We start from the raw sequence: 27940 nt of genomic DNA on the forward strand, positions 1-27940 counted from the left end.
ACCCTCAACATTAGAAGATGATGTCAGCCATCTCATGCCTGTGACATCTGTCTGCCTGAAGGAGTTGTTATTTTCAGAACTGCAGTGGCTGAGTCACTTACATTTTGGTGGACACATGAGGTCCAGTTCAATACCTCTCACCTCACCCCGGCTATGCACTAACCCCTGAATTGGTCTCTTTAGGGACCTTCTCTTCCTAACCTTTGCTCCACTGTACAGACAGCTTCTGGGCTCTGGCCTTTACTGTCTCTAACTTTCCCATTATATCTTGCCATTGAGAACTTTTAAGTGTCCAGTACAAGCTAATATTTATCTCGTGTTCCTTTCATAGCAATAGCAAGAGGCCAGTTAGTCCCAGTAACATCTGGCACTTAAATAAATTATGGCATACCGGTAGAATCATAGAATATCTACAGTGCAGAAGGATGCCATTCGGCCCATTGAACCTGCGCTGACAACAATCCCACCCATGCACCTATCCCCACAACCCATGTATTTGCACTGCAAATCCTCCTGACACTAAGGGGCAAGCTTTGGAGTGTGGGAGGAAACTGGGGCACCCGGAGGAAACCCACACAGACACAGCGAGAACATACAAACTGCACACAGACAGTGACCTGAGGCCAGAATTGAACTTGGGTCCCTGCTAACCACTGGGCCACCGTGCTGCCTGAATTCCATTTAGCTGCCTTAGCTCCGTAACCCTTAATATCCATATTTGACCTGTGCTATGATCAGTATCTGGCCAATCATATAACTAGGGCTGTGAATATGGCTTGAAGTTAACAGAGAGGAGAGTGTGTTTGGGTGAAGGGAGATTTTTGATTGTGTTTGAGGCATATTACATGCATAAGCAGCTGGGATCAAGTGGATCTCTTGAAGACTATAGAGGTTGTCGGAGTTGAGTTAAGAGAGAAATCAGGAGGACAAAAAGGGGACATGAGACTACTTTGGCAGATAATGCAAAGGAGAACCCAAAGAGCTTCTACAAATACATAAAGGGCAAAAGAGTAACCAGTGAGAGAGTAGGGCCTCTTAAGGATCAACAAGGTCATCTATGTGGATCCACAAGAGATGGGTAAGATCCTAAATGAATATTTCTCATTGGTATTTACTGTTGAGAAAGGCATGAATGTTGGGGAACTTGGGGAAATAAATAGTGATGTATTGAGGAGTGTACATATTACAGAGGAGGAGATCCTGGAAGTCTTAAAGCGCATCAAGGTAGATAAATCCCCGGGATCTGATGGAATGTATCCCAGGGCATTGTGGGAGGCTAGGGAGGAAATTGCAGGTCCCTAGCAGAGATATTTGAATCATCGACAGCCACAGATGAAGTACCTGAAGATTGGAGGGTGACAAATGTTGTGCCTTTGTTTAAGAAGGGCTGCATGGAAAAGCCTGGGAACTACAGGCCAGTGAGCTTAACGTCAATAATGGGTAAGTTGTTAGAAGATATTTTGAGAGACAGGATGTACAGGCATTTAGAGAAGCAAGGACTGATTAGGGACAGTCAGCATGGCTTTGTGAGTGGAAAATCATGTTCACAAATTTGATTGAGTTTTTTGAAGTGTTAATCAAGAAGGTAGATGAGGGCAGTTCAGTTGATGTTGTCTACATGGACTTTAGCAAGGCCTTTGACAAGGTACCGCACGGTAGGTTGTTGCATAAGGTTAAACCTCACGGGATCCTAGGTGAGGTAGCCAATTAGATACAAAATTGGCTTGACGACGGAAGACAGAGGGTGGTTGTAGAGGGTTTTTTTTCAAACTGGGGGCCTGTGACCAGTGGTGTGCCTCAGGGATCGGTGCTGGGTCCACTGTTATTTGTCAGTTATATTAATGATTTGGATGAGAATTTAGAAAGCATGGTTAGTAAGTTTGCAGATGACACCAAGATTTGTGGAATAGTGGACAGTGAAGAAGGTCATGTAGGATTGCAACGGGATCTTAATCAACTGAGCCAGTGAGCCAAAGAATGGCAGATGGAGTTTAATTTAGATAAATGTGAGGTGATGCATTTTGGTAGATCGATTCGGGGCAGGACCTACTCAGTTAAAGGTAGGGTGTTGGAGAGAGTTATAGAACAAAGAGACCTAGGGTTACAGGTTCATAGCTTCTTGAAATTGGAGTTACAGGTGGAGGGGGTGGTGAAGAAGGCATTCGGCATGCTTGGTTTCATTGGTCAGAACATTGAATACAGGAGTTGGGACATCTTGTTGAAGTTCTACAAGACATTGGAATACTGTGTACAGTTCGGGTCACCCTATCATAGAAAGGATGTTATTAAACTAGAAAGAGATGCAGAAAAGATCTACAAGGATGCTATTGGAACTTAATGGTTTGAGTTATAAGGAGAGGCTGGATAGACTAGGACTTGTTTCCTTGAAGCGTAGGAGGCTGAGGGGTGACCTTATAGAGGTCTATAAAATAATGAGGCACATAGATAAGGTAGATAGTCAACATCTTTTCCCAAAGTTAGGGGAGTCTAAAACTAGAGGGCATAAGTTTAAGGCGAGGGGGAAGAGATATAAAAGGGTCCAGAGGGGCAGTAGAGGGTGGTGAGTGTCTGGAACGAGCTGCCAGAGGCAGTAGTAGAGGCCGATACAATTTTCTCTTTTAAAAAGCATTTAGACAGTTACATGGGTACGATGGGTATAGAGGGATATGGGCCAAATGCAGGCAATTGGGACTAGCTTAGTAGTAAAAACTGGACAGCATGAACGAGTTGGGCCGAAGAGCTTGTTTCTGTGCTCTAAAGCTCTATGACTCTATGGAAGTATATTTGTGTATGTGGGTGTGAGGATGTATGTGTCAACGTGAGAGATGTGAGCATGTGTTAATGTCAAAGAGAGAAATGAGTTAGCTCACAAATAGAGAAAGCTTGTCGACAGTGTGAGAGGGAGGATAGGCAGGTGATAGAGAAGGGGAGCGCCCAGACCGAAGGTTTGAGATGTGTCTATTTTAACGCAAGGAGTGTTGTGAACAAAGTGGATGAGCTTAGAGCGTGGATCACTACTTGGAAATATGATGTGGTGGCCATTACAGAGACTTGGATGACTCGGGGACAGAACTGGTTACTTCATGTGCCGGGTTTCAGATGTTTCAGAAGGGACAGGGAGGGTGGCAAAAGAGGTGGGGGAGTGGCACTGTTGATCAGAGATACTGTCACGGCTGCAGAAAAGATGGACACCATGGAGGGATTGTCTACGGAGTCTTTGTGGGTGGAGGTTAGGAACAGGAAGGGGTCAATAACTTTACTGGGTGTTTTCTATAGGCTGCACAATAGTAACAGGGATGTTGAGGAGCAGATAGGGAAACAGATCCTGGAAAGGTGTAATAATAAGAGTTGTGATGGGAGATTTTAATTTCCCAAATATTGATTGGAATCTCCCTAGAGTAAGGGGTGTAGATGGGGAGGAGTTTGTTAGGTGTGTTCAGGAGGGTTTCTTGACACAGTATGTAGATAAGCCAACCAGAGGAGAGGCTGTACTTGATTTGGTATTGGGAAATGAACCAGGTCAGGTGTCAGATCTCTCCGTGGGAGAGCATTTTGGAGATAGTGATCATAATTCTATCTCCTTTACAATAGCATTGGAGAGAGATAGGATCAGACAAGTTAGAAAAGTGTTTAATTGGAGTAAGGGGAATTATGAGGCTATCAGGCAGGAAATTGGAGGCTTAAATTGGAAAGAGGTTTTCTCGGGGAAATGTACGGAAGAAATTTGGCAAATTTTCAGGGAATATTTGTCTGGAGTTCTGCATAGCAACGTTCCAATGAGACAGGGAAGTTATGGTAGGTTACAGGAACCGTGGTGTACAAAGGCTGTAATGAATCTAGTCAAGAAGAAAAGAAAAGCTTACAAAAGGTTCAGGGAGCTAGGTAATGTTAGAGATCTTGAAGAGTATACGGCTCATAGGAAGGATCTTAAAAAGGAAATTAGGAGAGCCAGAAGGGGTCCTGAGAAGGCCTTGGCGGGCAGGATTAAGGAAAACCCCAAGGCATTCTACAAGTATGTGAAGAGCAAGAGGATAAGACGTGAAAGAATAGGACCTATCAAGGGTGATGGTGGGAAAGTTTGTATGGAACCGGAAGAAATAGCAGAGGTACTTAATGAATACTTTACTTCAGTATTCACAATGGAAAATGGTTGTAGTGCAGACTTGAAGTGGACTGAAAAGGTTGAGCATGTAGATATTAAGAAAGAGGATGTGTTGGAGCTTTTGAAAAGCATCAAGTTAGATAAGTCGCCGGGACCGGATGAGATGTACCCCAGGCGACTGTGGGAGGCGAGGGAGGAGATTGCTGAGCCTCTGGCGATGATCTTTGCATCATCAATGGAGACGGGAGAGGTTTTGGAGGATTGCGGATGTTGTTCCTTTATTCAAGAAAGGGAATAGGGATAGCCCAGGAAATGATAGACCAGTGAGTCTAACCTCAGTGGTTGGTAAGTTGATGGAGAAGATCCTGAGAGGCAGGATTTATGAACATTTGGAGAGGTATAATATGATTAAGAATAGTCAGCATGGCTTTGTCAAAGGCAGATCATGCCGTACGAGCCTGATTGAATTTTTTGAGGATGTGACTAAACACATTGATGAAGGAGGAGCAGTAGATATAGTATATATGGACTTCAGCAAGGCATTTGATAAGGTGCCCCATGCAAGGCTTATTGAGAGAGTGAGGGGGCATGGGATCCAAGGGGATATTGCTTTGTGGATCCAGAACTGGCTTGCCCTCAGAAGGCAAAGAGTGGTTATAGATGGGTCATATTCTGCATGGAGGTCGGTCACCAGTGGAGTGCCCCAGGGATCTGTTCTGGGACCTTACTCTTTGTGATTTTTATAAATGACCTGGATGAGGAAGTGGAGGGATGGGTTGGTAAGTTTGCTGATGACACAAAGGTTGGAGGTGTTGTGGATAGTGTGGAGGGATGTCAGAAGTTGCAGCGAGATATTGATAGGATGCAAGACTGGGCGGAGAAGTGGCAGATGGAGTTTAACCCAGATAAGTGTGAGGTGGTTCATTTTGGCAGGTCAAATAGGATGGAGGAATATAATAATGGTAGGACTCTTGGCAGAGTGGAAGATCAGAAGGATCTTGGGGTCCAAGTTCATAGGACGTTTAAAGCAGCTGTGCAGGTTGAGGCTGTGGTTAAGAAGGCGTATGGTGTACTGGCCTTCATCAATCGAGGAATTGAGTTTAGGAGTCATGAGATAATGTTGCAGCTATATAGGACCCTGGTCAGACCACACTTGGAGTACTGTGCTCAGTTCTGGTCGCCTCATTACAGGAAGGATGTGGAAGCCATAGAATGGATGCAGAGGAGCTTTACAAGGATGTTGCCTGGGTTGAGGTGCATGTCTTATGAGGATAGGTTGAGTGAGCTCGGCCTTTTCTCTTTGGAGATACGAAGGATGAGGGGTGACCTGATAGAGGTGTATAAGATGTTGAGAGGTATTGATCGAGTGGACAGTCAGAGGCTTTTTCCAAGGGCTGAAATGGTTGCCACAAGAGGACACCGGTTTAAGGTGCTAGGGAGTAGGTACAGAGGAGATGTCAGGGGTAAGTTTTTCACTCGGAGGATGGTGGGTGCGTGGAATGGGCTGCCAGCAACGGTGGTGGAGGCGGATTCGATCGGGTCTTTTAAGAGACTTTTAGATAAGTACATGGAACTTAGTAAGATAGAGGGTTATAGGTAAGCCTAGTAATCGCTAAGGTAGGGACATGTTCGCCACAACTTTGTGGGCTGAAGGGCCTGTATTGTGCTGTGGTTTTTCTATGTTCTATGTGTCTATGAGTTTGTGTTTTACTGTGAGAGAGAGAGACGTGAGTGTTTGTCTGTGAATGTGAAAGAGATGCATGTGTGTATATGTGTGAATGTGAGAGATACATCATTATGTTTATGTGAGTGTGTGAGAAAGGCGCGGGTGCGTGTGTGAATGAGGGGGTGCGGGTGCGTATGTGAATGAGGGGGGGGCGCGAGTGGGTGCGTGAATGGGGGGGGGCGCGGGTGTGTGTGTGAATGAGGGGGGGAGCGTTTCTGAATGGGGGGGGGGCGCGGGTGCGTGTGTGAATGAGGGGGGGCGCGGGTGCGTGTGTGAATGAGGGGGGGGCGCGGGTGCGTGTGTGAATGAGGGGGGGTCGCGGGTGCGTGTGTGAATGAGGGGGGGAGTGGGTGTGTGTGAATGAGGGGGGGCGCGGGTGTGTGTGTGAATGAGGGGGGGCGCGGGTGTGTGTGTGAATGAGGGGGGGCGCGGGTGTGTGTGTGAATGAGGGGGGGCGCGGGTGTGTGTGTGAATGAGGGGGGGCGCGGGTGTGTGTGTGAATGAGGGGGGGCCGCGGGTGTGTGTGTGAATGAGGGGGGGCGCGGGTGTGTGTGTGAATGAGGGGGGGCGCGGGTGTGTGTGTGAATGAGGGGGGGCGCGGGTGTGTGTGTGAATGAGGGGGGGCGCGGGTGTGTGTGTGAATGAGGGGGGGCGCGGGTGTGTGTGAATGAGGGGGGGCGCGGGTGCGTGTGTGAATGGGGGGGCGCGGGTGTGTGTGTGAATGAGGGGGGGCGCGGGTGTGTGTGTGAATGAGGGGGGGCGCGGGTGTGTGTGTGAATGAGGGGGGGCGCGGGTGTGTGTGTGAATGAGGGGGGCGCGGGTGTGTGTGTGAATGAGGGGGGGCGCGGGTGTGTGTGTGAATGAGGGGGGGCGCGGGTGCGTGTGTGAATGAGGGGGGGCGCGGGTGCGTGTGTGAATGAGGGGGGGCGCGGGTGCGTGTGTGAATGGGGGGGCGCGGGTGCGTGCGTGAACGGGGGGCGTGGGTGTGTGCGTGAACGGGGGGGCGGGGGTGCGTGTGTGAATGAGGGAGGGGCGGCGGGTGCGTGTGTGAATGGGGGGGGGGGGCGGGTGCGTGTGTGAATGGGGGGGGCGCGGGTGTGTGTGAATGAGGGGGGGCGGGTGCGTGTGTGAATGAGGGGGGGGGCGGGTGCGTGTGTGAATGGGGGGGGCGGGTGCGTGTGTGAATGAGGGGGGGGCGGGTGCGTGTGTGAATGAGGGAGGGGCGGGTGCGTGTGTGAATGGGGGGGGGGGCGGGTGCGTGTGTGAATGGGGGGGGGCGCGGGTGCGTGTGTGAATGAGGGGGGGGCGCGGGTGCGTGTGTGAATGGGGGGGGCGCGGGTGCGTGTGTGAATGAGGGGGGGGCGGGTGCGTGTGTGAATGGGGGGGGCGCGGGTGCGTGTGTGAATGAGAGGGGGGGCGTGTGTGAATGAGGGGGGCGCGGTGCGTGCGTGAATGAGGGGGGGCGTGTGTGAATGAGGGGGGGCGTGTGTGAATGAGGGGGGGCGCGGGTGCGTATGTGAATGAGGGGGGAGCGGGTGCGTGTGTGAATGAGGGGGGGCGCGGGTGCGTGTGTGAATGAGGGGGGGCGCGGGTGCGTGTGTGAATGAGGGGGGGTGCGGGTGCGTGTGTGAATGAGGGGGGCGCGGGTGCGTGTGTGAATGAGGGGGGGCGCGTGTGTGAATGAGGGGGGGCGCGGGTGCGTGTGTGAACGAGGGGGGGCGCGGGGGCGTGTGTGAACGAGGGGGGGCGCGGGGGCGTGTGTGAATGAGGTGGGGGCGCGGGGGCGTGCGTGAATGAGGGGGGACGCGGGTGCGTGCGTGAATGAGGGGGGCGCGGGTGCGTGCGTGAATGAGGGGGGCGCGGGTGCGTGCGTGAATGAGGGGGGCGCGGGTGCGTGCGTGAATGAGGGGGGGCGGGGTGCGTGCGTGAATGAGGGGGGTGCGGGTGCGTGCGTGAATGGGGGGGGCGCGGGTGCGTGCGTGAATGGGGGGGCGCGGGTGCGTGCGTGAATGGGGGGGGTGCGTGCGTGAATGAGGGGGGGCGCGGGTGCGTGCGTGAATGAGGGGGGGCGCGGGTGCGTGCGTGAACGAGGGGGGGCGCGGGTGCGTGCGTGAACGAGGGGGGGCGCGGGTGCGTGCGTGAACGAGGGGGGGCGCGGGTGCGTGCGTGAACGAGGGGGGGCGCGGGTGCGTGCGTGAACGAGGGGGGGCGCGGGTGCGTGCGTGAACGAGGGGGGGCGCGGGTGCGTGTGTGAACGAGGGGGGGCGCGGGTGCGTGCGTGAATGGGGGGGCGCGGGTGCGTGCGTGAATAAGGGGGGCGCGAGTGCGTGCGTGAATGAGGGGGGCGCGGGTGTGTGCGTGAATGAGGGGGGCGCGGGTGTGTGCGTGAATGAGGGGGGCGCGGGTGCGTGCGTGAATGGGTGTGGCGCGGGGGGGCGGGTGCGTGTGTGAATAGGGGGGGCGCGGGTGTGAATGGGGGTGCGGGGGCGCGGGTGTGAATGGGGGGGGCGGGTGTGTGTGTGAATGAGGGGGGGGCGGGTGCGTGTGTGAATGAGGGGGGGCGCGGGTGCGTGTGCGAATGAGGGGGGGCGCGGGTGCGTGTGTGAATGAGGGGGGGCGCGGGTGCGTGTGTGAATGAGGGGGGGCGCTGGTGCGTGTGTGAATGAGGGGGGGCGGGGGTGCGTGTGTGAATGAGGGGGGGCGGGGGTGCGTGTGTGAATGGGGGGCGGGGGTGCGTGTGTGAATGGGGGGCGGGGGTGCGTGTGTGAATGAGGGGGGCGGGGGTGCGTGTGTGAATGAGGGGGGCGGGGGTGCGTGTGTGAATGAGGCGGGTGCGTGTGTGAATGAGGGGGGCGCGGGTGCGTGTGTGAATGAGGGGGGCGCGGGTGCGTGTGTGAATGGGGGGGGTGCGGGTGCGTGTGTGAATGGGGGGGGGCGCGGGCGCGTGTGTGAATGAGGGGGGCGCGGGTGCGTGTGTGAATGAGGGGGGCGCGGGTGCGTGTGTGAATGAGGGGGGGGGCGGGGGTGCGTGTGTGAATGAGGGGGCGGGTGCGTGTGTGAATGAGGGGGGGTGCGGGTGCGTGTGTGAATGAGGGGGGGTGCGGGTGCGTGTGTGAATGAGGGGGGGGCGCGGGTGCGTGTGTGTATGAGGGGGGGCGCGGGTGCGTGTGTGAATGAGGGGGGCGGGGGTGCGTGTGTGAATGAGGGGGGCGGGGGTGCGTGTGTGAATGAGGGGGGGCGGTGGTGCGTGTGTGAATGGGGGGGGCGTGGGTGCGTGTGTGTATGAGGGGGGGCACGGGTGCGTGTGTGAATGAGGGGGGGGCGGGTGCGTTTGTGAATGAGGGGGGGCGTGTGTGAATGGGGGGAGCGGGGGTGCGTGTGTGAATGAGGGGGTGCGCGAGTGCGTGTGTGAATGAGGGGGGGCGCGGGTGCATGTGAATGAGGGGGGGCGCGGGTGTGTGTGTGAATGGGGGGGGCGGGTGCGTTTGTGAATGAGGGGGGCGCGGGTGCGTTTGTGAATGAGGGGGGGCGCGGGTGCGTGCGTGAATGAGGGGGGGCGCGGGTGCGTGCGTGAATGAGGGGGGGCGCGAGTGCGTGTGTGAATGAGGTGCGGTCGCGGGTGTGTGTGAATGGGGGGGGTGCGTGTGTGAATGAGGAGGGGCGCGGGTGCGTGTGTGAATGGGGGGGGCACGGGTGCATGTGTGAATGGGGGGGCGCGGGTGCGTGTGTGAATGGGGGGGGCGTGGGTGCGTGTGTGAATGAGGGGCGGTCGCGGGTGTGTGTGAATGGGGGGGGCGGGTGCGTGTGCGAATGAGGGGGGCGCGCGTGCGTCTATGAATGGGGGGTGCGCGGGTGCGTGTGTGAATGAGGGAGGGGCGGGGGTGCGTGTGTGAATGAGGGGGGCGGGGGTGCGTGAGTGAATGGGGGGTGCGCGGGTGCGTGTGTGAATGAGGGGGGCGCGGGTGCGTGTGTGAATGAGGGGGGCGCGGGTGCGTGTGTGAATGAGGTGGGGCGCGGGTGCGTGTGTGAATGGGGGGGCGCGGGTGCGTGTGTGAATGAGGGTGGGGCGCGGGTGCGTGTGTGAATGAGGGTGGGGCGCGGGTGCGTGTGTGAATGAGGGGGGGCGCGGGTGCGTGTGTGAATGAGGGGGGCGCGGTTGCGTGTGAATGAGGGGGGGCGTGGGTGCGTGTGTGAATGAAGGGGGTCACGGGTGCGTGTGTGAATGAGGGGGGCGCGGTTGCGTGTGTGAATGAGGGGGGGCGTGGGTGCGTGTGTGAATGAAGGGGGTCACGGGTGCGTGTGTGAATGAGGGGGGCGCGGGTGCGTGTGTGAATGAGGGGGGGGCGCGGGTGCGTTTGTGAATGGGGGGGGGCGTAGGTGCGTGTGTGAATGAGGGGGGGGCGTGGGTGCGTGTGTGAATGAAGGGGGTCACGGGTGCGTGTGTGAATGAGGGGGGCGCGGGTGCGTGTGTGAATGAGGGGGGGGCGCGGGTGCGTGTGTGAAATGGGGGGGACACGGGTGCGTGTGTGAATGGGGGGGGGCGCGGTTGCGTGTGTGAATGAGGGGGGGGCGCGGTTGCGTGTGTGAATGAGGGGGGGGCGCGGTTGCGTGTGTGAATGAGGGGGGGCGCGGTTGCGTGTGTGAATGAGGGGGGGCGCGGGTGCGTGTGTGAATGGGGGGGGCGCGGGTGCGTGTGTGAATGGGGGGCGCGGGTGCGTGTGTGAATGAAGGGCGGTCGCGGGTGTGTGTGAATGGGGGGCGGGTGCGTGTGTGAATGAGGGGGGCGCGGGTGTGTGCGTGAATGAGGGGGGCGCGGGTGTGTGCGTGAATGAGGGGGGCGCGGGTGCGTGCGTGAATGGGTGTGGCGCGGGGGGGCGGGTGCGTGTGTGAATGGGGGGGCGGGTGCGTGTGTGAATGGGGGGGTGGGTGCGTGTGTGAATAGGGGGGGCGCGGGTGTGAATGGGGGTGCGGGGGCGCGGGTGTGAATGGGGGGGGCGGGTGTGTGTGTGAATGAGGGGGGGGCGGGTGCGTGTGTGAATGAGGGGGGGCGCGGGTGCGTGTGCGAATGAGGGGGGGCGCGGGTGCGTGTGTGAATGAGGGGGGGGGCGCGGGTGCGTGTGTGAATGAGGGGGGGCGCGGGTGCGTGTGTGAATGAGGGGGGGCGCTGGTGCGTGTGTGAATGAGGGGGGGCGCTGGTGCGTGTGTGAATGAGGGGGGGCGGGGGTGCGTGTGTGAATGAGGGGGGGCGGGGGTGCGTGTGTGAATGGGGGGCGGGGGTGCGTGTGTGAATGGGGGGCGGGGGTGCGTGTGTGAATGAGGGGGGCGCGGGTGCGTGTGTGAATGAGGGGGGGCGCGGGTGCGTGTGTGAATGAGGGGGGGCGCTGGTGCGTGTGTGAATGAGGGGGGGCGCTGGTGCGTGTGTGAATGAGGGGGGGCGGGGGTGCGTGTGTGAATGAGGGGGGGCGGGGGTGCGTGTGTGAATGGGGGGCGGGGGTGCGTGTGTGAATGGGGGGCGGGGGTGCGTGTGTGAATGAGGGGGGCGGGGGTGCGTGTGTGAATGAGGCGGGTGCGTGTGTGAATGAGGGGGGCGCGGGTGCGTGTGTGAATGGGGGGGGTGCGGGTGCGTGTGTGAATGGGGGGGGGGCGCGGGTGCGTGTGTGAATGAGGGGGGCGCGGGTGCGTGTGTGAATGAGGGGGGCGCGGGTGCGTGTGTGAATGAGGGGGGGGCGGGGGTGCGTGTGTGAATGAGGGGGCGGGTGCGTGTGTGAATGAGGGGGGGTGCGGGTGCCTGCGTGAATGAGGGGGGGGTGCGGGTGCGTGTGTGAATGAGGGGGGGCGCGGGTGCGTGTGTGAATGAGGGGGGGTGCGGGTGCGTGTGTGAATGAGGGGGGGGCGCGGGTGCGTGTGTGTATGAGGGGGGGCGCGGGTGCGTGTGTGAATGAGGGGGGCGGGGGTGCGTGTGTGAATGAGGGGGGGCGGTGGTGCGTGTGTGAATGGGGGGGGCGTGGGTGCGTGTGTGTATGAGGGGGGGCACGGGTGCGTGTGTGAATGAGGGGGGGGCGGGTGCGTTTGTGAATGAGGGGGGGCGTGTGTGAATGGGGGGAGCGGGGGTGCGTGTGTGAATGAGGGGGTGCGCGAGTGCGTGTGTGAATGAGGGGGGGCGCGGGTGCATGTGAATGAGGGGGGGCGCGGGTGTGTGTGTGAATGGGGGGGGCGGGTGCGTTTGTGAATGAGGGGGGGCGCGGGTGCGTTTGTGAATGAGGGGGGGCGCGGGTGCGTGTGTGAATGAGGGGGGGCGCGGGTGCGTGCGTGAATGAGGGGGGGCGCGAGTGCGTGTGTGAATGAGGTGCGGTCGCGGGTGTGTGTGAATGGGGGGGGTGCGTGTGTGAATGAGGAGGGGCGCGGGTGCGTGTGTGAATGGGGGGGGCACGGGTGCATGTGTGAATGGGGGGGCGCGGGTGCGTGTGTGAATGGGGGGGGCGTGGGTGCGTGTGTGAATGAGGGGCGGTCGCGGGTGTGTGTGAATGGGGGGGGCGGGTGCGTGTGCGAATGAGGGGGGCGCGCGTGCGTCTATGAATGGGGGGTGCGCGGGTGCGTGTGTGAATGAGGGAGGGGCGGGGGTGCGTGTGTGAATGAGGGGGGCGGGGGTGCGTGAGTGAATGGGGGGTGCGCGGGTGCGTGTGTGAATGAGGGGGGCGCGGGTGCGTGTGTGAATGAGGGGGGCGCGGGTGCGTGTGTGAATGAGGTGGGGCGCGGGTGCGTGTGTGAATGGGGGGTGCGCGGGTGCGTGTGTGAATGAGGGAAGGGCGGGGGTGCGTGTGTGAATGAGGGGGGCGGGGGTGCGTGAGTGAATGGGGGGTGCGCGGGTGCGTGTGTGAATGAGGGGGGCGCGGGTGCGTGTGTGAATGAGGGGGGGCGCGGGTGCGTGTGTGAATGAGGGGGGGGCGCAGGTGCGTGTGTGAATGAGGGGGGCGCGGGTGCGTGTGTGAAATGGGGGGGGCGCGGGTGCGTGTGTGAATGAGGTGGGGCGCGGGTGCGTGTGTGAATGGGGGGGCGCGGGTGCATGTGTGAATGAGGGTGGGGCGCGGGTGCGTGTGTGAATGAGGGTGGGGCGCGGGTGCGTGTGTGAATGAGGGTGGGGCGCGGGTGCGTGTGTGAATGAGGGGGGGCGCGGGTGCGTGTGTGAATGAGGGGGGCGCGGTTGCGTGTGAATGAGGGGGGGCGTGGGTGCGTGTGTGAATGAAGGGGGTCACGGGTGCGTGTGTGAATGAGGGGGGCGCGGTTGCGTGTGTGAATGAGGGGGGGCGTGGGTGCGTGTGTGAATGAAGGGGGTCACGGGTGCGTGTGTGAATGAGGGGGGCGCGGGTGCGTGTGTGAATGAGGGGGGGGCGCGGGTGCGTTTGTGAATGGGGGGGGGCGTAGGTGCGTGTGTGAATGAGGGGGGGGCGTGGGTGCGTGTGTGAATGAAGGGGGTCACGGGTGCGTGTGTGAATGAGGGGGGCGCGGGTGCGTGTGTGAATGAGGGGGGGGCGCGGGTGCGTGTGTGAAATGGGGGGGACACGGGTGCGTGTGTGAATGGGGGGGGCGCGGTTGCGTGTGTGAATGAGGGGGGGGCGCGGTTGCGTGTGTGAATGAGGGGGGGCGCGGTTGCGTGTGTGAATGAGGGGGGGGCGCGGTTGCGTGTGTGAATGAGGGGGGGGCGCGGGTCCGTGTGTGAATGGGGGGGGCGCGGGTGCGTGTGTGAATGGGGGGCGCGGGTGCGTGTGTGAATGAAGGGCGGTCGCGGGTGTGTGAATGGGGGGCGGGTGCGTGTGTGAATGGGGGGTGCGCGGGTGCGTGTGTGAATGAGGGGGGCGCGGGTGCGTGTGTGAATGAGGGGGGGCGCAGGTGCGTGTGTGAATGAGGGGGGGCGCGGGTGCGTGTGTGAATGAGGGGGGGCGCGGGTGCATGTGTGAATGAGGGTGGGGCGCGGGTGCGTGTGTGAATGAGGGTGGGGCGCGGGTGCGTGTGTGAATGAGGGGGGGCGCGGGTGCGTGTGTGAATGAGGGGGGCGCGGTTGCGTGTGAATGAGGGGGGCGCGCGGTTGCGTGTGTGAATGAGGGGGGGGCGTGGGTGCGTGTGTGAATGAAGGGGGTCACGGGTGCGTGTGAATGAGGGGGGCGCGGGTGCGTGTGTGAATGAGGTGGGGCGTGGGTGCGTGTGTGAATGAGGGGGGGGCGTGGGTGTGTGTGTGAATGAAGGGGGTCACGGGTGCGTGTGTGAATGAGGGGGGCGCGGGTGCGTGTGGGAATGAGGGGGGGGCGCGGGTGCATGTGTGAAACGGGGGGGACACGGTTGCGTGTGTGAATGAGGGGGGGCGCGGTTGCGTGTGTGAATGAGGGGGGGCGCGGTTGCGTGTGTGAATGAGGGGGGGGCGCGGTTGCGTGTGTGAATGAGGGGGGGGCGCGGGTGCGTGTGTGAATGGGGGGGGCGCGGGTGCGTGTGTGAATGGGGGGGCGTGGGTGCGTGTGTGAATGAGGGGCGGTCGCGGGTGCGTGTGTGAATGAGGGGTGGTCGCGGGTGTGTGAGAATGGGGGGGCGGGTGCGTGTGTGAATGGGGGGTGCGCGGGTGCGTGTGTGAAAGAGGGGGGCGCGGGTGCGTGTGTGAATGAGGGGGGGGCGCAGGTGCGTGTGTGAATGAGGGGGGGCGCGGGTGCGTGTGTGAAATGGGGGGGGCGCGGGTGCGTGTGTGAATGAGGGGGGGCGCGGGTGCGTGTGTGAATGGGGGGGCGCGGGTGCGTGTGTGAATGAGGGGGGGCGCGGGTGCGTGTGTGAATGAGGGGGGGCGCGGGTGCGTGTGTGAATGAGGGGGGGCGCAGGTGCGTGTGTGAATGAGGGGGGCGCGCGGTTGCGTGTGTGAATGAGGGGGGGGCGTGGGTGCGTGTGTGAATGAAGGGGGTCACGGGTGCGTGTGTGAATGAGGGGGGCGCGGGTGCGTGTGTGAATGAGGGGGGGCGTGGGTGCGTGTGTGAATGAGGGGGTGGCGTGGGTGCGTGTGTGAATGAAGGGGGTCACGGGTGCGTGTGTGAATGAGGGGGGCGCGGGTGCGTGTGTGAATGAGGGGGGGGCCGCGGGTGCGTGTGTGAAATGGGGGGGACACGGTTGCGTGTGTGAATGAGGGGGGGGCGCGGTTGCGTGTGTGAATGAGGGGGGGCGCGGTTGCGTGTGTGAATGAGGGGGGGCGCGGTTGCGTGTGTGAATGAGGGGGGGGCGCGGGTGCGTGTGTGAATGGGGGGGGCGCGGGTGCGTGTGTGAATGGGGGGGCGTGGGTGCGTGTGTGAATGAGGGGCGGTCGCGGGTGTGTGAGAATGGGGGGGGCGGGTGCGTGTGTGAATGGGGGGTGCGCGGGTGCGTGTGTGAAAGAGGGGGGCGCGGGTGCGTGTGTGAATGAGGGGGGGGCGCAGGTGCGTGTGTGAATGAGGGGGGCGCGGGTGCGTGTGTGAAATGGGGCGCGGGTGCGTGTGTGAATGAGGGGGGGCGCGGGTGCGTGTGTGAATGAGGGGGGCGCGGGTGCGTGTGTGAATGAGGGGGGCGCGGGTGCGTGTGTGAATGAGGGGGGGGCGCAGGTGCGTGTGTGAATGAGGGGTGGCGCGGGTGCGTGTGTGAAATGGGGGGAGCGCGGGTGCGTGTGTGAATGAGGGGGGGCGCGGGTGCGTGTGTGAATGGGGGGGCGCGGGTGCGTGTGTGAATGAGGGGGGGCGCGGGTGTGTGTGTGAATGAGGGTGGGGCGCGGGTGCGTGTGAATGAGGGTGGGGCGCGGGTGCGTGTGTGAATGAGGGGGGGCGCGGGTGCGTGTGTGAATGAGGCGGGGCGCGGTTGCGTGTGAATGAGGGGGGGCGCGGTTGCGTGTGTGAATGAGGGGGGCGCGGGTGCGTATGTGAATGAGGGGGGGGCGTGGGTGCGTGTGTGAATGAAGGGGGTCGCGGGTGCGTGTGTGAATGAGGGGGGGGGGCGGGTGTGAATGGGGGGGCGGGTGCGTGTGTGAATGAGGGGGGGGGCGGGTGCGTGTGTGAATGAGGGGGTGCCTGGTTGTGTGTGTGAATGAGGGGGGGCGTGGTTGCGTGTGTGAATGAGGGGGGGCACGGGTGTGTGCGTGAATGAGGGGGGCGGCGTGGGTGTGTGAATGAATGGGGGGGGGGCGCGGGTGTGTGAATGAATGAGGGGGGGCGCGAGTGTGTGCGTGAATGAGTGGGGGCGCGGGTGTGTGCGTCAATGCAAGGGGGGCGCGGGTGTGTGCATGAATGAGGGGGGCGGGCGGGTGTGCGTCAATGAGGGGGGGCGGGGGTGCGTGCGTCAATGAGGGGGGCGGGGGTGCGTGCGTCAATGAGGGGGGGGGCGGATGTGTGCATCAATGAGGGGGGCGGGCGGTTGTGCGTCAATGAGGGGGGGCGGGTTGCGTGCGTCAATGAGGGGGTGCGGGGGTGCGTGCGTCAATGGGGGGGCGGGCGGTTGTGCGTCAATGAGGGGGGGCGGGGTGCGTCAATGAGGGGTGGCGGGGGTGTGTGCGTCAATGAGGGGTGGCGGGGGTGTGTGCGTCAATGAGGGGTGGCGGGGGTGCGTGCGTCAATGAGGGGGGGGCGGGGGTGTGTGCGTCAATGAGGGGTGGTGGGGGTGCGTGCGTCAATGAGGGGTGGCGGGGGTGCGTGCGTCAATGAGGGGGGGCGGCGGTGCGTGTGTGAATGAGGAGGGCGCGGGTGTGAAGGGAAGGGCATGTGTGTGGGTGCGTGCGTGAATGTGTGTGAATCAGAGTCAGAGACGCGAGTGCCTGTGTCACTGTGAGAGAGACAGAGACGCGAGTGCCTGTGTCACTGTGAGAGAGACAGAGACGCAACTGCCTGTGTCACTGTGAGAGGGACAGAGACGCGAGTGCCTGTGTCAATGTGAGAGGGACAGAGACGCGAGTGCCTGTGTCACTGTGAGAGGGACAGAGACGCGAGTGCCTGTGTCACTGTGAGAGAGACAGACGCGAGTGCCTGTGTCACTGTGAGAGAGACAGAGACGCGAGTGCCTGTGTCACTGTGAGAGAGACAGAGACGCAACTGCCTGTGTCACTGTGAGAGGGACAGAGACGCGAGTGCCTGTGTCAATGTGAGAGGGACAGAGACGCGAATGCCTATGTCAATGTGAGAGAGACAGACGCGAGTGCCTGTGTCACTGTGAGAGAGACAGAGACGCGAGTGCCTGTGTCACTGTGAGAGGGACAGAGACGCGAGTGCCTGTGTCACTGTGAGAGGGACAGAGACGCGAGTGCCTGTGTCACTGTGAGAGGGACAGAGACGCGAGTGCCTGTGTCACTGTGAGAGGGACGGAAACGCGAGTGCCTGTGTCAATGTGAGAGGGACAGAGACGCGAGTGCCTGTGTCACTGTGAGAGGGACAGAAACGCGAGTGCCTGTGTCACTGTGAGAGGGACAGAGACGCGAGTGCCTGTGTCACAGAGAGACAGAGACGCGAGTGCCTGTGTCACTGTGAGAGAGACAGAGACGCGAGTGCCTGTGTCACTGTGAGAGAGACAGAGACGCGAGTGCCTGTGTCACTGTGAGAGAGACAGAGACGTGAGTGCCTGTGTCAATGTGAGAGAGAGAGATGTGAGTGCCTGTGTCAATGTGAGAGAGACAGAGACGCGAGTGCCTGTGTCAATGTGAGAGAGACAGAGACGCGAGTGCCTGTGTCACTGTGAGAGAGACAGAGACGCGAGTGCCTGTGTCACTGTGAGAGAGACAGAGACGCGAGTGCCTGTGTCACTGTGAGAGAGACAGAGACGTGAGTGCCTGTGTCATTGTGAGAGAGAGAGATGTGAGTGCCTGTGTGAATGTGAGAGAGACAGAGACGCGAGTGCCTGTGTCATTGTGAGAGAGAGAGATGTGAGTGCCTGTGTGAATGTGAGAGAGACAGAGACGCGAGTGCCTGTGTCACTGTGAGAGAGACAGAGACGCGAGTGCCTGTGTCACTGTGAGAGAGACAGAGACGCGAGTGCCTGTGTCACTGTGAGAGAGACAGAGACGCGAGTGCCTGTGTCACTGTGAGAGAGACAGAGACGCGAGTGCCTGTGTCAATGTGAGAGAGACAGAGACGTGAGTGCCTGTGTCATTGTGAGAGAGAGAGATGTGAGTGCCTGTGTGAATGTGAGAGAGACAGAGACGCGAGTGCCCGTGTCAATGTGAGAGGGACAGAGACGCGAGTGCCCGTGTCAATGTGAGAGGGACGGAAACGCGAGTGCCTGTGTCAATGTGAGAGGAACAGAGATGTGAGTGCCTGTGTCACAGAGAGACAGAGACGCGAGTGCCTGTGTCACTGTGAGAGAGACAGAGACGCGAGTGCCTGTGTCACTGTGAGAGAGACAGAAACGCGAGTGCCTGTGTCACTGTGAGAGAGACAGAGACGCGAGTGCCTGTGTCACTGTGAGAGAGACAGAGACGTGAGGGCCTGTGTCAATGTGAGAGAGAGAGATGTGAGTGCCTGTGTCAAAGTGAGAGAGACAGAGACGCGGGTGCCTGTGTCACTGTGAGAGAGACAGAGACGCGAGTGCCTGTGTCACTGTGAGAGAGACAGACGCGAGTGCCTGTGTCACTGTGAGAGAGACAGAGACGCGAGTGCCTGTGTCACTGTGAGAGGGACAGACACGCGAGTGCCTGTGTCAATGTGAGAGAGACAGAGACGCGAGTGCCTGTGTCAATGTGAGAGAGACAGAGACGCGAGTGCCTGTGTCACTGTGAGAGAGACAGAGACGCGAGTGCCTGTGTCACTGTGAGAGAGACAGAGACGCGAGTGCCTGTGTCAATGTGAGAGAGACAGAGACGTGAGTGCCTGTGTCATTGTGAGAGAGAGAGATGTGAGTGCCTGTGTGAATGTGAGAGAGACAGAGACGCGAGTGCCTGTGTCACTGTGAGAGAGACAGAGACGCGAGTGCCTGTGTCACTTTGGAGAGACAGAGACGCGAGTGCCTGTGTCACTGTGAGAGAGACAGAGACGCGAGTGCCTGTGTCAATGTGAGAGAGACAAAGACGTGAGTGCCTGTGTCATTGTGAGAGAGAGAGATGTGAGTGCCTGTGTGAATGTGAGAGAGACAGAGACGCGAGTGCCCGTGTCAATGTGAGAGGGACAGAGACGCGAGTGCCCGTGTCAATGTGAGAGGGACGGAAACGCGAGTGCCTGTGTCAATGTGAGAGGGACAGAGACGCGAGTGCCTGTGTCACTGTGAGAGAGACAGAGACGCGAGTGCCTGTGTCACTGTGAGAGGGACAGAGACGCGAATGCCTATGTCAATGTGAGAGAGACAGACGCGAGTGCCTGTGTCACTGTGAGAGAGACAGAGACGCGAGTGCCTGTGTCACTGTGAGAGGGACAGAGACGCGAGTGCCTGTGTCACTGTGAGAGGGACAGAGACGCGAGTGCCTGTGTCACTGTGAGAGGGACAGAGACGCGAGTGCCTGTGTCACTGTGAGAGGGACAGAGACGCGAGTGCCTGTGTCACTGTGAGAGGGACAGAGACGCGAGTGCCTGTGTCACTGTGAGAGGGACGGAAACGCGAGTGCCTGTGTCAATGTGAGAGGGACAGAGACGCGAGTGCCTGTGTCACTGTGAGAGGGACAGAAACGCGAGTGCCTGTGTCACTGTGAGAGGGACAGAGACGCGAGTGCCTGTGTCACAGAGAGACAGAGACGCGAGTGCCTGTGTCACTGTGAGAGAGACAGAGACGCGAGTGCCTGTGTCACTGTGAGAGAGACAGAGACGCGAGTGCCTGTGTCACTGTGAGAGAGACAGAGACGCGAGTGCCTGTGTCACTGTGAGAGAGACAGAGACGCGAGTGCCTGTGTCACTGTGAGAGAGACAGAGACGTGAGTGCCTGTGTCAATGTGGGAGAGAGAGATGTGAGTGCCTGTGTCAATGTGAGAGAGACAGAGACGCGAGTGCCTGTGTCAATGTGAGAGAGACAGAGACGCGAGTGCCTGTGTCACTGTGAGAGAGACAGAGACGCGAGTGCCTGTGTCACTGTGAGAGAGACAGAGACGTGAGTGCTTGTGTCATTGTGAGAGAGAGAGATGTGAGTGCCTGTGTGAATGTGAGAGAGACAGAGACGCGAGTGCCTGTGTCATTGTGAGAGAGAGAGATGTGAGTGCCTGTGTGAATGTGAGAGAGACAGAGACGCGAGTGCCTGTGTCACTGTGAGAGAGACAGAGACGCGAGTGCCTGTGTCACTGTGAGAGAGACAGAGACGCGAGTGCCTGTGTCACTGTGAGAGAGACAGAGACGCGAGTGCCTGTGTCACTGTGAGAGAGACAGAGACGCGAGTGCCTGTGTCAATGTGAGAGAGACAGAGACGTGAGTGCCTGTGTCATTGTGAGAGAGAGAGATGTGAGTGCCTGTGTGAATGTGAGAGGGACAGAAACGCGAGTGCCTGTGTCACTGTGAGAGGGACAGAGACGCGAGTGCCTGTGTCACAGAGAGACAGAGACGCGAGTGCCTGTGTCACTGTGAGAGAGACAGAGACGCGAGTGCCTGTGTCACTGTGAGAGAGACAGAGACGTGAGTGCCTGTGTCAATGTGGGAGAGAGAGATGTGAGTGCCTGTGTCAATGTGAGAGAGACAGAGACGCGAGTGCCTGTGTCACTGTGAGAGAGACAGAGACGCGAGTGCCTGTGTCACTGAGAGAGACAGAGACGCAAGTGCCTGTGTCACTGTGAGAGAGACAGAGACGTGAGTGCCTGTGTCATTGTGAGAGAGATGTGAGTGCCTGTGTGAATGTGAGAGAGACAGAGACGCGAGTGCCTGTGTCATTGTGAGAGAGAGAGATATGAGTGCCTGTGTGAATGTGAGAGAGACAGAGACGCGAGTGCCTGTGTCACTGTGAGAGAGACAGAGACGCGAGTGCCTGTGTCACTGTGAGAGAGACAGAGACGCGAGTGCCTGTGTCACTGTGAGAGAGACAGAGACGCGAGTGCCTGTGTCAATGTGAGAGAGACAGAGACGTGAGTGCCTGTGTCATTGTGAGAGAGAGAGACGTGAGTGCCTGTGTGAATGTGAGAGAGACAGAGACGCGAGTGCCCGTGTCAATGTGAGAGGGACAGAGACGCGAGTGCCCGTGTCAATGTGAGAGGGACGGAAACGCGAGTGCCTGTGTCACTGTGAGAGAGACAGAGACGCGAGTGCCTGTGTCACTGTGAGAGGGACAGAGACGCGAATGCCTATGTCAATGTGAGAGAGACAGACGCGAGTGCCTGTGTCACTGTGAGAGAGACAGAGACGCGAGTGCCTGTGTCACTGTGAGAGGGACAGAGACGCGAGTGCCTGTGTCACTGTGAGAGGGACAGAGACGCGAGTGCCTGTGTCACTGTGAGAGGGACAGAGACGCGAGTGCCTGTGTCACTGTGAGAGGGACAGAGACGCGAGTGCCTGTGTCACTGTGAGAGGGACAGAGACGCGAGTGCCTGTGTCACTGTGAGAGGGACGGAAACGCGAGTGCCTGTGTCAATGTGAGAGGGACAGAGACGCGAGTGCCTGTGTCACTGTGAGAGGGACAGAAACGCGAGTGCCTGTGTCACTGTGAGAGGGACAGAGACGCGAGTGCCTGTGTCACAGAGAGACAGAGACGCGAGTGCCTGTGTCACTGTGAGAGAGACAGAGACGCGAGTGCCTGTGTCACTGTGAGAGAGACAGAGACGCGAGTGCCTGTGTCACTGTGAGAGAGACAGAGACGCGAGTGCCTGTGTCACTGTGAGAGAGACAGAGACGCGAGTGCCTGTGTCAATGTGGGAGAGAGAGATGTGAGTGCCTGTGTCAATGTGAGAGAGACAGAGACGCGAGTGCCTGTGTCAATGTGAGAGAGACAGAGACGCGAGTGCCTGTGTCACTGTGAGAGAGACAGAGACGCGAGTGCCTGTGTCACTGTGAGAGAGACAGAGACGTGAGTGCTTGTGTCATTGTGAGAGAGAGAGATGTGAGTGCCTGTGTGAATGTGAGAGAGACAGAGACGCGAGTGCCTGTGTCATTGTGAGAGAGAGAGATGTGAGTGCCTGTGTGAATGTGAGAGAGACAGAGACGCGAGTGCCTGTGTCACTGTGAGAGAGACAGAGACGCGAGTGCCTGTGTCACTGTGAGAGAGACAGAGACGCGAGTGCCTGTGTCACTGTGAGAGAGACAGAGACGCGAGTGCCTGTGTCACTGTGAGAGAGACAGAGACGCGAGTGCCTGTGTCAATGTGAGAGAGACAGAGACGCGAGTGCCTGTGTCATTGTGAGAGAGAGAGATGTGAGTGCCTGTGTGAATGTGAGAGGGACAGAAACGCGAGTGCCTGTGTCACTGTGAGAGGGACAGAGACGCGAGTGCCTGTGTCACAGAGAGACAGAGACGCGAGTGCCTGTGTCACTGTGAGAGAGACAGAGACGCGAGTGCCTGTGTCACTGTGAGAGAGACAGAGACGTGAGTGCCTGTGTCAATGTGGGAGAGAGAGATGTGAGTGCCTGTGTCAATGTGAGAGAGACAGAGACGCGAGTGCCTGTGTCACTGTGAGAGAGACAGAGACGCGAGTGCCTGTGTCACTGAGAGAGACAGAGACGCAAGTGCCTGTGTCACTGTGAGAGAGACAGAGACGTGAGTGCCTGTGTCATTGTGAGAGAGATGTGAGTGCCTGTGTGAATGTGAGAGAGACAGAGACGCGAGTGCCTGTGTCATTGTGAGAGAGAGAGATATGAGTGCCTGTGTGAATGTGAGAGAGACAGAGACGCGAGTGCCTGTGTCACTGTGAGAGAGACAGAGACGCGAGTGCCTGTGTCACTGTGAGAGAGACAGAGACGCGAGTGCCTGTGTCACTGTGAGAGAGACAGAGACGCGAGTGCCTGTGTCAATGTGAGAGAGACAGAGACGTGAGTGCCTGTGTCATTGTGAGAGAGAGAGATGTGAGTGCCTGTGTGAATGTGAGAGAGACAGAGACGCGAGTGCCCGTGTCAATGTGAGAGGGACAGAGACGCGAGTGCCCGTGTCAATGTGAGAGGGACGGAAACGCGAGTGCCTGTGTCAATGTGAGAGGAACAGAGATGTGAGTGCCTGTGTCACAGAGAGACAGAGACGCGAGTGCCTGTGTCACTGAGAGAGACAGAGACGCGAGTGCCTGTGTCACTGTGAGAGAGACAGAAACGCGAGTGCCTGTGTCACTGTGAGAGAGACAGAGACGCGAGTGCCTGTGTCACTGTGAGAGAGACAGAGACGTGAGGGCCTGTGTCAATGTGAGAGAGAGAGATGAGTGCCTGTGTCAATGTGAGAGAGACAGAGACGCGAGTGCCTGTGTCAATGTGAGAGAGACAGAGACGCGGGTGCCTGTGTCACTGTGAGAGAGACAGAGACGCGAGTGCCTGTGTCACTGTGAGAGAGACAGAGACGCGAGTGCCTGTGTCACTGTGAGAGAGACAGAGACGCGAGTGCCTGTGTCACTGTGAGAGGGACAGACACGTGAGTGCCTGTGTCAATGTGAGAGAGACAGAGACGCGAGTGCCTGTGTCAATGTGAGAGAGACAGAGACGCGAGTGCCTGTGTCACTGTGAGAGAGACAGAGACGCGAGTGCCTGTGTCACTGTGAGAGAGACAGAGACGCGAGTGCCTGTGTCAATGTGAGAGAGACAGAGACGTGAGTGCCTGTGTCATTGTGAGAGAGAGAGATGTGAGTGCCTGTGTGAATGTGAGAGAGACAGAGACGCGAGTGCCTGTGTCACTGTGAGAGAGACAGAGACGCGAGTGCCTGTGTCACTGTGAGAGAGACAGAGACGCGAGTGCCTGTGTCACTGTGAGAGAGACAGAGACGCGAGTGCCTGTGTCAATGTGAGGGAGACAAAGACGTGAGTGCCTGTGTCATTGTGAGAGAGAGAGATGTGAGTGCCTGTGTGAATGTGAGAGAGACAGAGACGCGAGTGCCCGTGTCAATGTGAGAGGGACAGAGACGCGAGTGCCCGTGTCAATGTGAGAGGGACGGAAACGCGAGTGCCTGTGTCAATGTGAGAGGAACAGAGATGTGAGTGCCTGTGTCACTGTGAGAGGGACGGAAACGCGAGTGCCTGTGTCAATGTGAGAGGGACAGAGACGCGAGTGCCTGTGTCACTGTGAGAGGGACGGAAACGCGAGTGCCTGTGTCAATGTGAGAGGGACAGAGACACGAGTGCCTGTGTCACTGTGAGAGAGACAGAGACGCGAGTGCCTGTGTCACTGTGAGAGAGACAGAGACGCGAGTGCCTGTGTCAATGTGAGAGAGACAGAGACGCGAGTGCCTGTGTCACTGTGAGAGAGAGAGACGCGAGTGCCCGTGTCAATGTGGGAGAGACAGAGACGTGAGTGCCTGTGTCACTGTGAGAGGGACAGAGACGCGAGTGCCTGTGTCAATGTGAGAGGGACAGAGACGCGAGTGCCTGTGTCACTGTGAGAGGGACAGAGACGCGAGTGCCTGTGTCACTGTGAGAGAGAGAGACGCGAGTGCCCGTGTCAATGTGGGAGAGACAGAGACGTGAGTGCCTGTGTCACTGTGAGAGGGACAGAGACGCGAGTGCCTGTGTCAATGTGAGAGGGACAGAGACGCGAGTGCCTGTGTCACTGTGAGAGGGACAGAGACGCGAGTGCCTGTGTCACTGTGAGAGAGAGAGACGCGAGTGCCTGTGTCAATGTGAGAGAGACAGAGACGCGAGTGCCCGTGTCAATGTGGGAGAGACAGAGACGTGAGTGCCTGTGTCACTGTGAGAGAGACAGAGACGTGAGTGTCTGTGTCACTGTGAGAGGGACAGAGACGCGAGTGCCTGTGTCAATGTGAGAGGGACAGAGACGCGAGTGCCCGTGTCAATGTGGGAGAGACAGAGACGTGAGTGCCTGTGTCACTGTGAGAGAGACAGAGACGTGAGTGCCTGTGTCACTGTGAGAGGGACAGAGACGCGAGTGCCTGTGTCACTGTGAGAGGGACAGAGACGCGGGTGCCTGTGTCAATGTGAGAGGGACAGAGACGCGAGTGCCTGTGTCACTGTGAGAGGGACAGAGACGCGGGTGCCTGTGTCAATGTGAGAGGGACAGAGACGCGGGTGCCTGTGTCACTGTGAGAGGGACAGAGACGCGGGTGCCTGTGTCAATGTGAGAGGGACAGAGACGCGGGTGCCTGTGTCAATGTGAGAGGGACAGAGACACGAGTGCCTGTGTCACTGTGAGAGAGTAAGAAGTCTCACAACACCAGGTTAAAGTCCAACAGGTTTATTTGGTAGCAAATACGATAAGCTTTTGGAGCACTGCTCCTTCGTCAGATGGAGTGGAAATGTGCTCTCAAACAGTGCACAGACACAGAAATCAAGTTACAGAATATCCCAGTCCAACGCCGGCATCTCCACATCATGACTACCATCGACATGTGTGAGATATTGCACTTTGGAAGGACAAACCAAAGAAGAACGTACAGGGTAAATGGTAGGACTCTGAAGAGTGCAGTTGAACAGAGGGATCTGGGAATACAGGTACAGAATTCCCTAAAAGTGACGTCACAGGTGGATAGGGTCGTAAAGAGTGCCTTTGGTACATTGGCCTTTATAAATCGGAGTATCGAGTATAAAAGTTGGAGTGTTATGGTAAGGTTATATAAGGCATTGGTGAGGCCGAATTTGGAGTATTGTGTACAGTTTTGGTCACCTAGTTACAGGAAGGATGTAAATAAGATTGAAAGAGTGCAGAGAAGGTTCACAAGGATGTTGCCGGGACTTGAGAAGTTGAGTTACAGAGAGAGATTGAATAGGTTGGGACTTTATTCCCTGGAGCGTAGAAGATTGAGGGGAGATTTGATAGAGATGTATAAGATTTTGATGGGTATAGATAGAGTGAATGCAAGCAGGCTTTTTCCGCTGAGGCTGGGGGAGAAAAAAAACCAGAGGGCATGGGTTAAGGGTGAAAGGAGAAAAGTTTCAAGGGAATATTAGGGGGGGCTTCTTCACGCAGAGAGTGGTGGGAGTGTGGAATGAGCTGCCGGATAAAGTGGTAAATGCGGGGTCACTTTTAACATTTAAGAAAAACTTGGACGGGTTCATGGATGAGAGGGGTGTGGAGGGATATGGTCCAAGTGCAGGTCAGTGGGACTAGGCATAAAATGGTTCGGCACAGACAAGAAGGGCCAAAAGGCCTGTTTCTGAGCTGTAATTTTCTATGGTTCTATGGACACCGCAAACTGCCGGCTCCAAGTGGCGAGGATCTCCAAGAAGATCGCGCATATCGACACAGACATCAAGTTTCTACAAATAGTATTCTGTAACTTGATTTCTGTGTCTGTGCACTGTTTGAGAGCACATTTCCACTCCATCTGACGAAGGAGCAGTGCTCCGAAAGCTTATGGTATTTGCTACCAAATAAACCTGTTGGACTTTAACCTGGTGTTGTGAGACTTCTTACTGTGTTCACCCCAGTCCAACGCCGGCATCTACACACTGTGAGAGAGACAGAGACGCGAGTGCCTGTGTCACTGTGAGAGAGACAGAGACGCGAGTGCCTGTGTCACTGTGAGAGAGACAGAGACGCGAGTGCCTGTGTCACTGTGAGAGAGACAGAGACGCGAGTGCCTGTGTCACTGAGAGAGACAGAGACGCGAGTGCCTGTGTCACTGTGAGAGAGACAGAGACGCGAGTGCCTGTGTCACTGTGAGAGAGACAGAGACGCGAATGCCTGTGTCACTGTGAGAGAGACAGAGACGCGAGTGCCTGTGTCAATGTGAGAGAGACAGAGACGCGAGTGCCTGTGTCACTGTGAGAGAGAGCGACGCGAGTGCCTGTGTCACTGTGAGCGGGACAGAGACGCGAGTGCCTGTGTCAATGTGAAAGGGACAGAGACGCGAGTGCCTGTGTCAATGTGAGAGGGACAGAGACGCGAGTGCCTGTGTCACTGTGAGAGAGACACAGACGTGAGTGCCTGTGTCACTGTGAGAGGGACAGAGACGCAAGTGCCTGTGTCACTGTGAGAGGGGCAGAGACGCGAGTGCCTGTGTCACTGTGAGAGGGGCAGAGACGCGAGTGCCTGTGTCACTGTGAGAGAGACAGAGACGCGAGTGCCTGTGTCACAGAGAGACAGAGACGCGAGTGCCTGTGTCAATGTGAGAGGGACAGAGACGCGAGTGCCTGTGTCACTGTGAGAGAGACAGAGACGCGAGTGCCTGTGTCACTGTGAAAGGGACAGAGACGCGAGTGCCTGTGTCAATGTGAGAGGGACAGAGACGCGAGTGCCTGTGTCACTGTGAGACGGGGGCGTGCTTGTTTGTGCGTGTGAACATTAGGGAAGAACTGGCTGAGGTTAATTGGGTAAATAGACAAAAAGGTGTGGAGGAGAGACAGTCGCAAGTGGGAAAGATTTAAAGAAATAAATCCAAGTCTTCAACAAAAATACATTTAATTGAAAAAAAAACTCAGCTGGACAGACCAACTGGCTCACTTAGAAATTTATGAATAGTGAAACAAAGACAGGAAATGCTGGAGAATCTCAGGAGATCTGACAGATTTTGGAGAGTGAAGAGTTAATGTTTTGAGTCTGGATGACCTTTCATCAGAGCTCATTTTAATATCATATTAAGGATAGTATTAGTGTGCACGGGATTCCCGTGCATGGCTGGGTCTGGGTGTTTACATACTCTGGAGTTGGAAGTGATTTTTTTTCCCCTCTAACTCTTTCAGAGTAACTCTCAGAGTAAAACTGGCAGAACTATCTGAAGTTAATGGTGTAAATCTGTTGGATGGTTCCCAGCCCAGCGCAATTGTCCAGAGGAAGTTCGAACTTCTGGGCATTTGCCGGGTAAACCCTTATGTGGAGATTCCCCAGTACACCAATGGATAGAGTACATTGTTTGAGTGTTATTTAAATGCAGTTTTACAGCTTTTCTCTTTGCTCTGGTTATGTGCAGATTCCAGAGCCGCAGTCTGTCACCCTGTGTACTGGAGCAGAAAATACCAAACACTACGAGGAGGCAAAGAAATGTGTGGAGGAACTTGCCCTGTATCTCAAACCACTCAGCAGCACCAGAGGTAAATGCAGTCCCCTTGGGACATTCCCACTGTCTACAAACACACTAATTCGGAGCAATAGTGG

General features: G+C 58.0%; 1 protein-coding gene across 13 annotated transcripts in view; it reads left to right on the forward strand.

Moving 5' to 3' along the window:
• Positions 1–27940, forward strand: part of LOC144497128 (roquin-1-like) — a 180095-nt gene that overhangs the window by 71774 nt on the left and 80381 nt on the right. For all 13 annotated transcript variants that reach the window (XM_078217931.1, XM_078217929.1, XM_078217932.1 and 10 more), the window contains one exon: positions 27756–27876. In XM_078217931.1, the coding sequence (XP_078074057.1) occupies positions 27756–27876 (121 nt within the window). The remainder of the gene's footprint in view (positions 1–27755; positions 27877–27940) is intronic.

The sequence above is a fragment of the Mustelus asterias genome, chromosome 8 (assembly GCF_964213995.1).
Source record: "Mustelus asterias chromosome 8, sMusAst1.hap1.1, whole genome shotgun sequence".
Taxonomy (NCBI): Eukaryota; Metazoa; Chordata; class Chondrichthyes; order Carcharhiniformes; family Triakidae; genus Mustelus; species Mustelus asterias.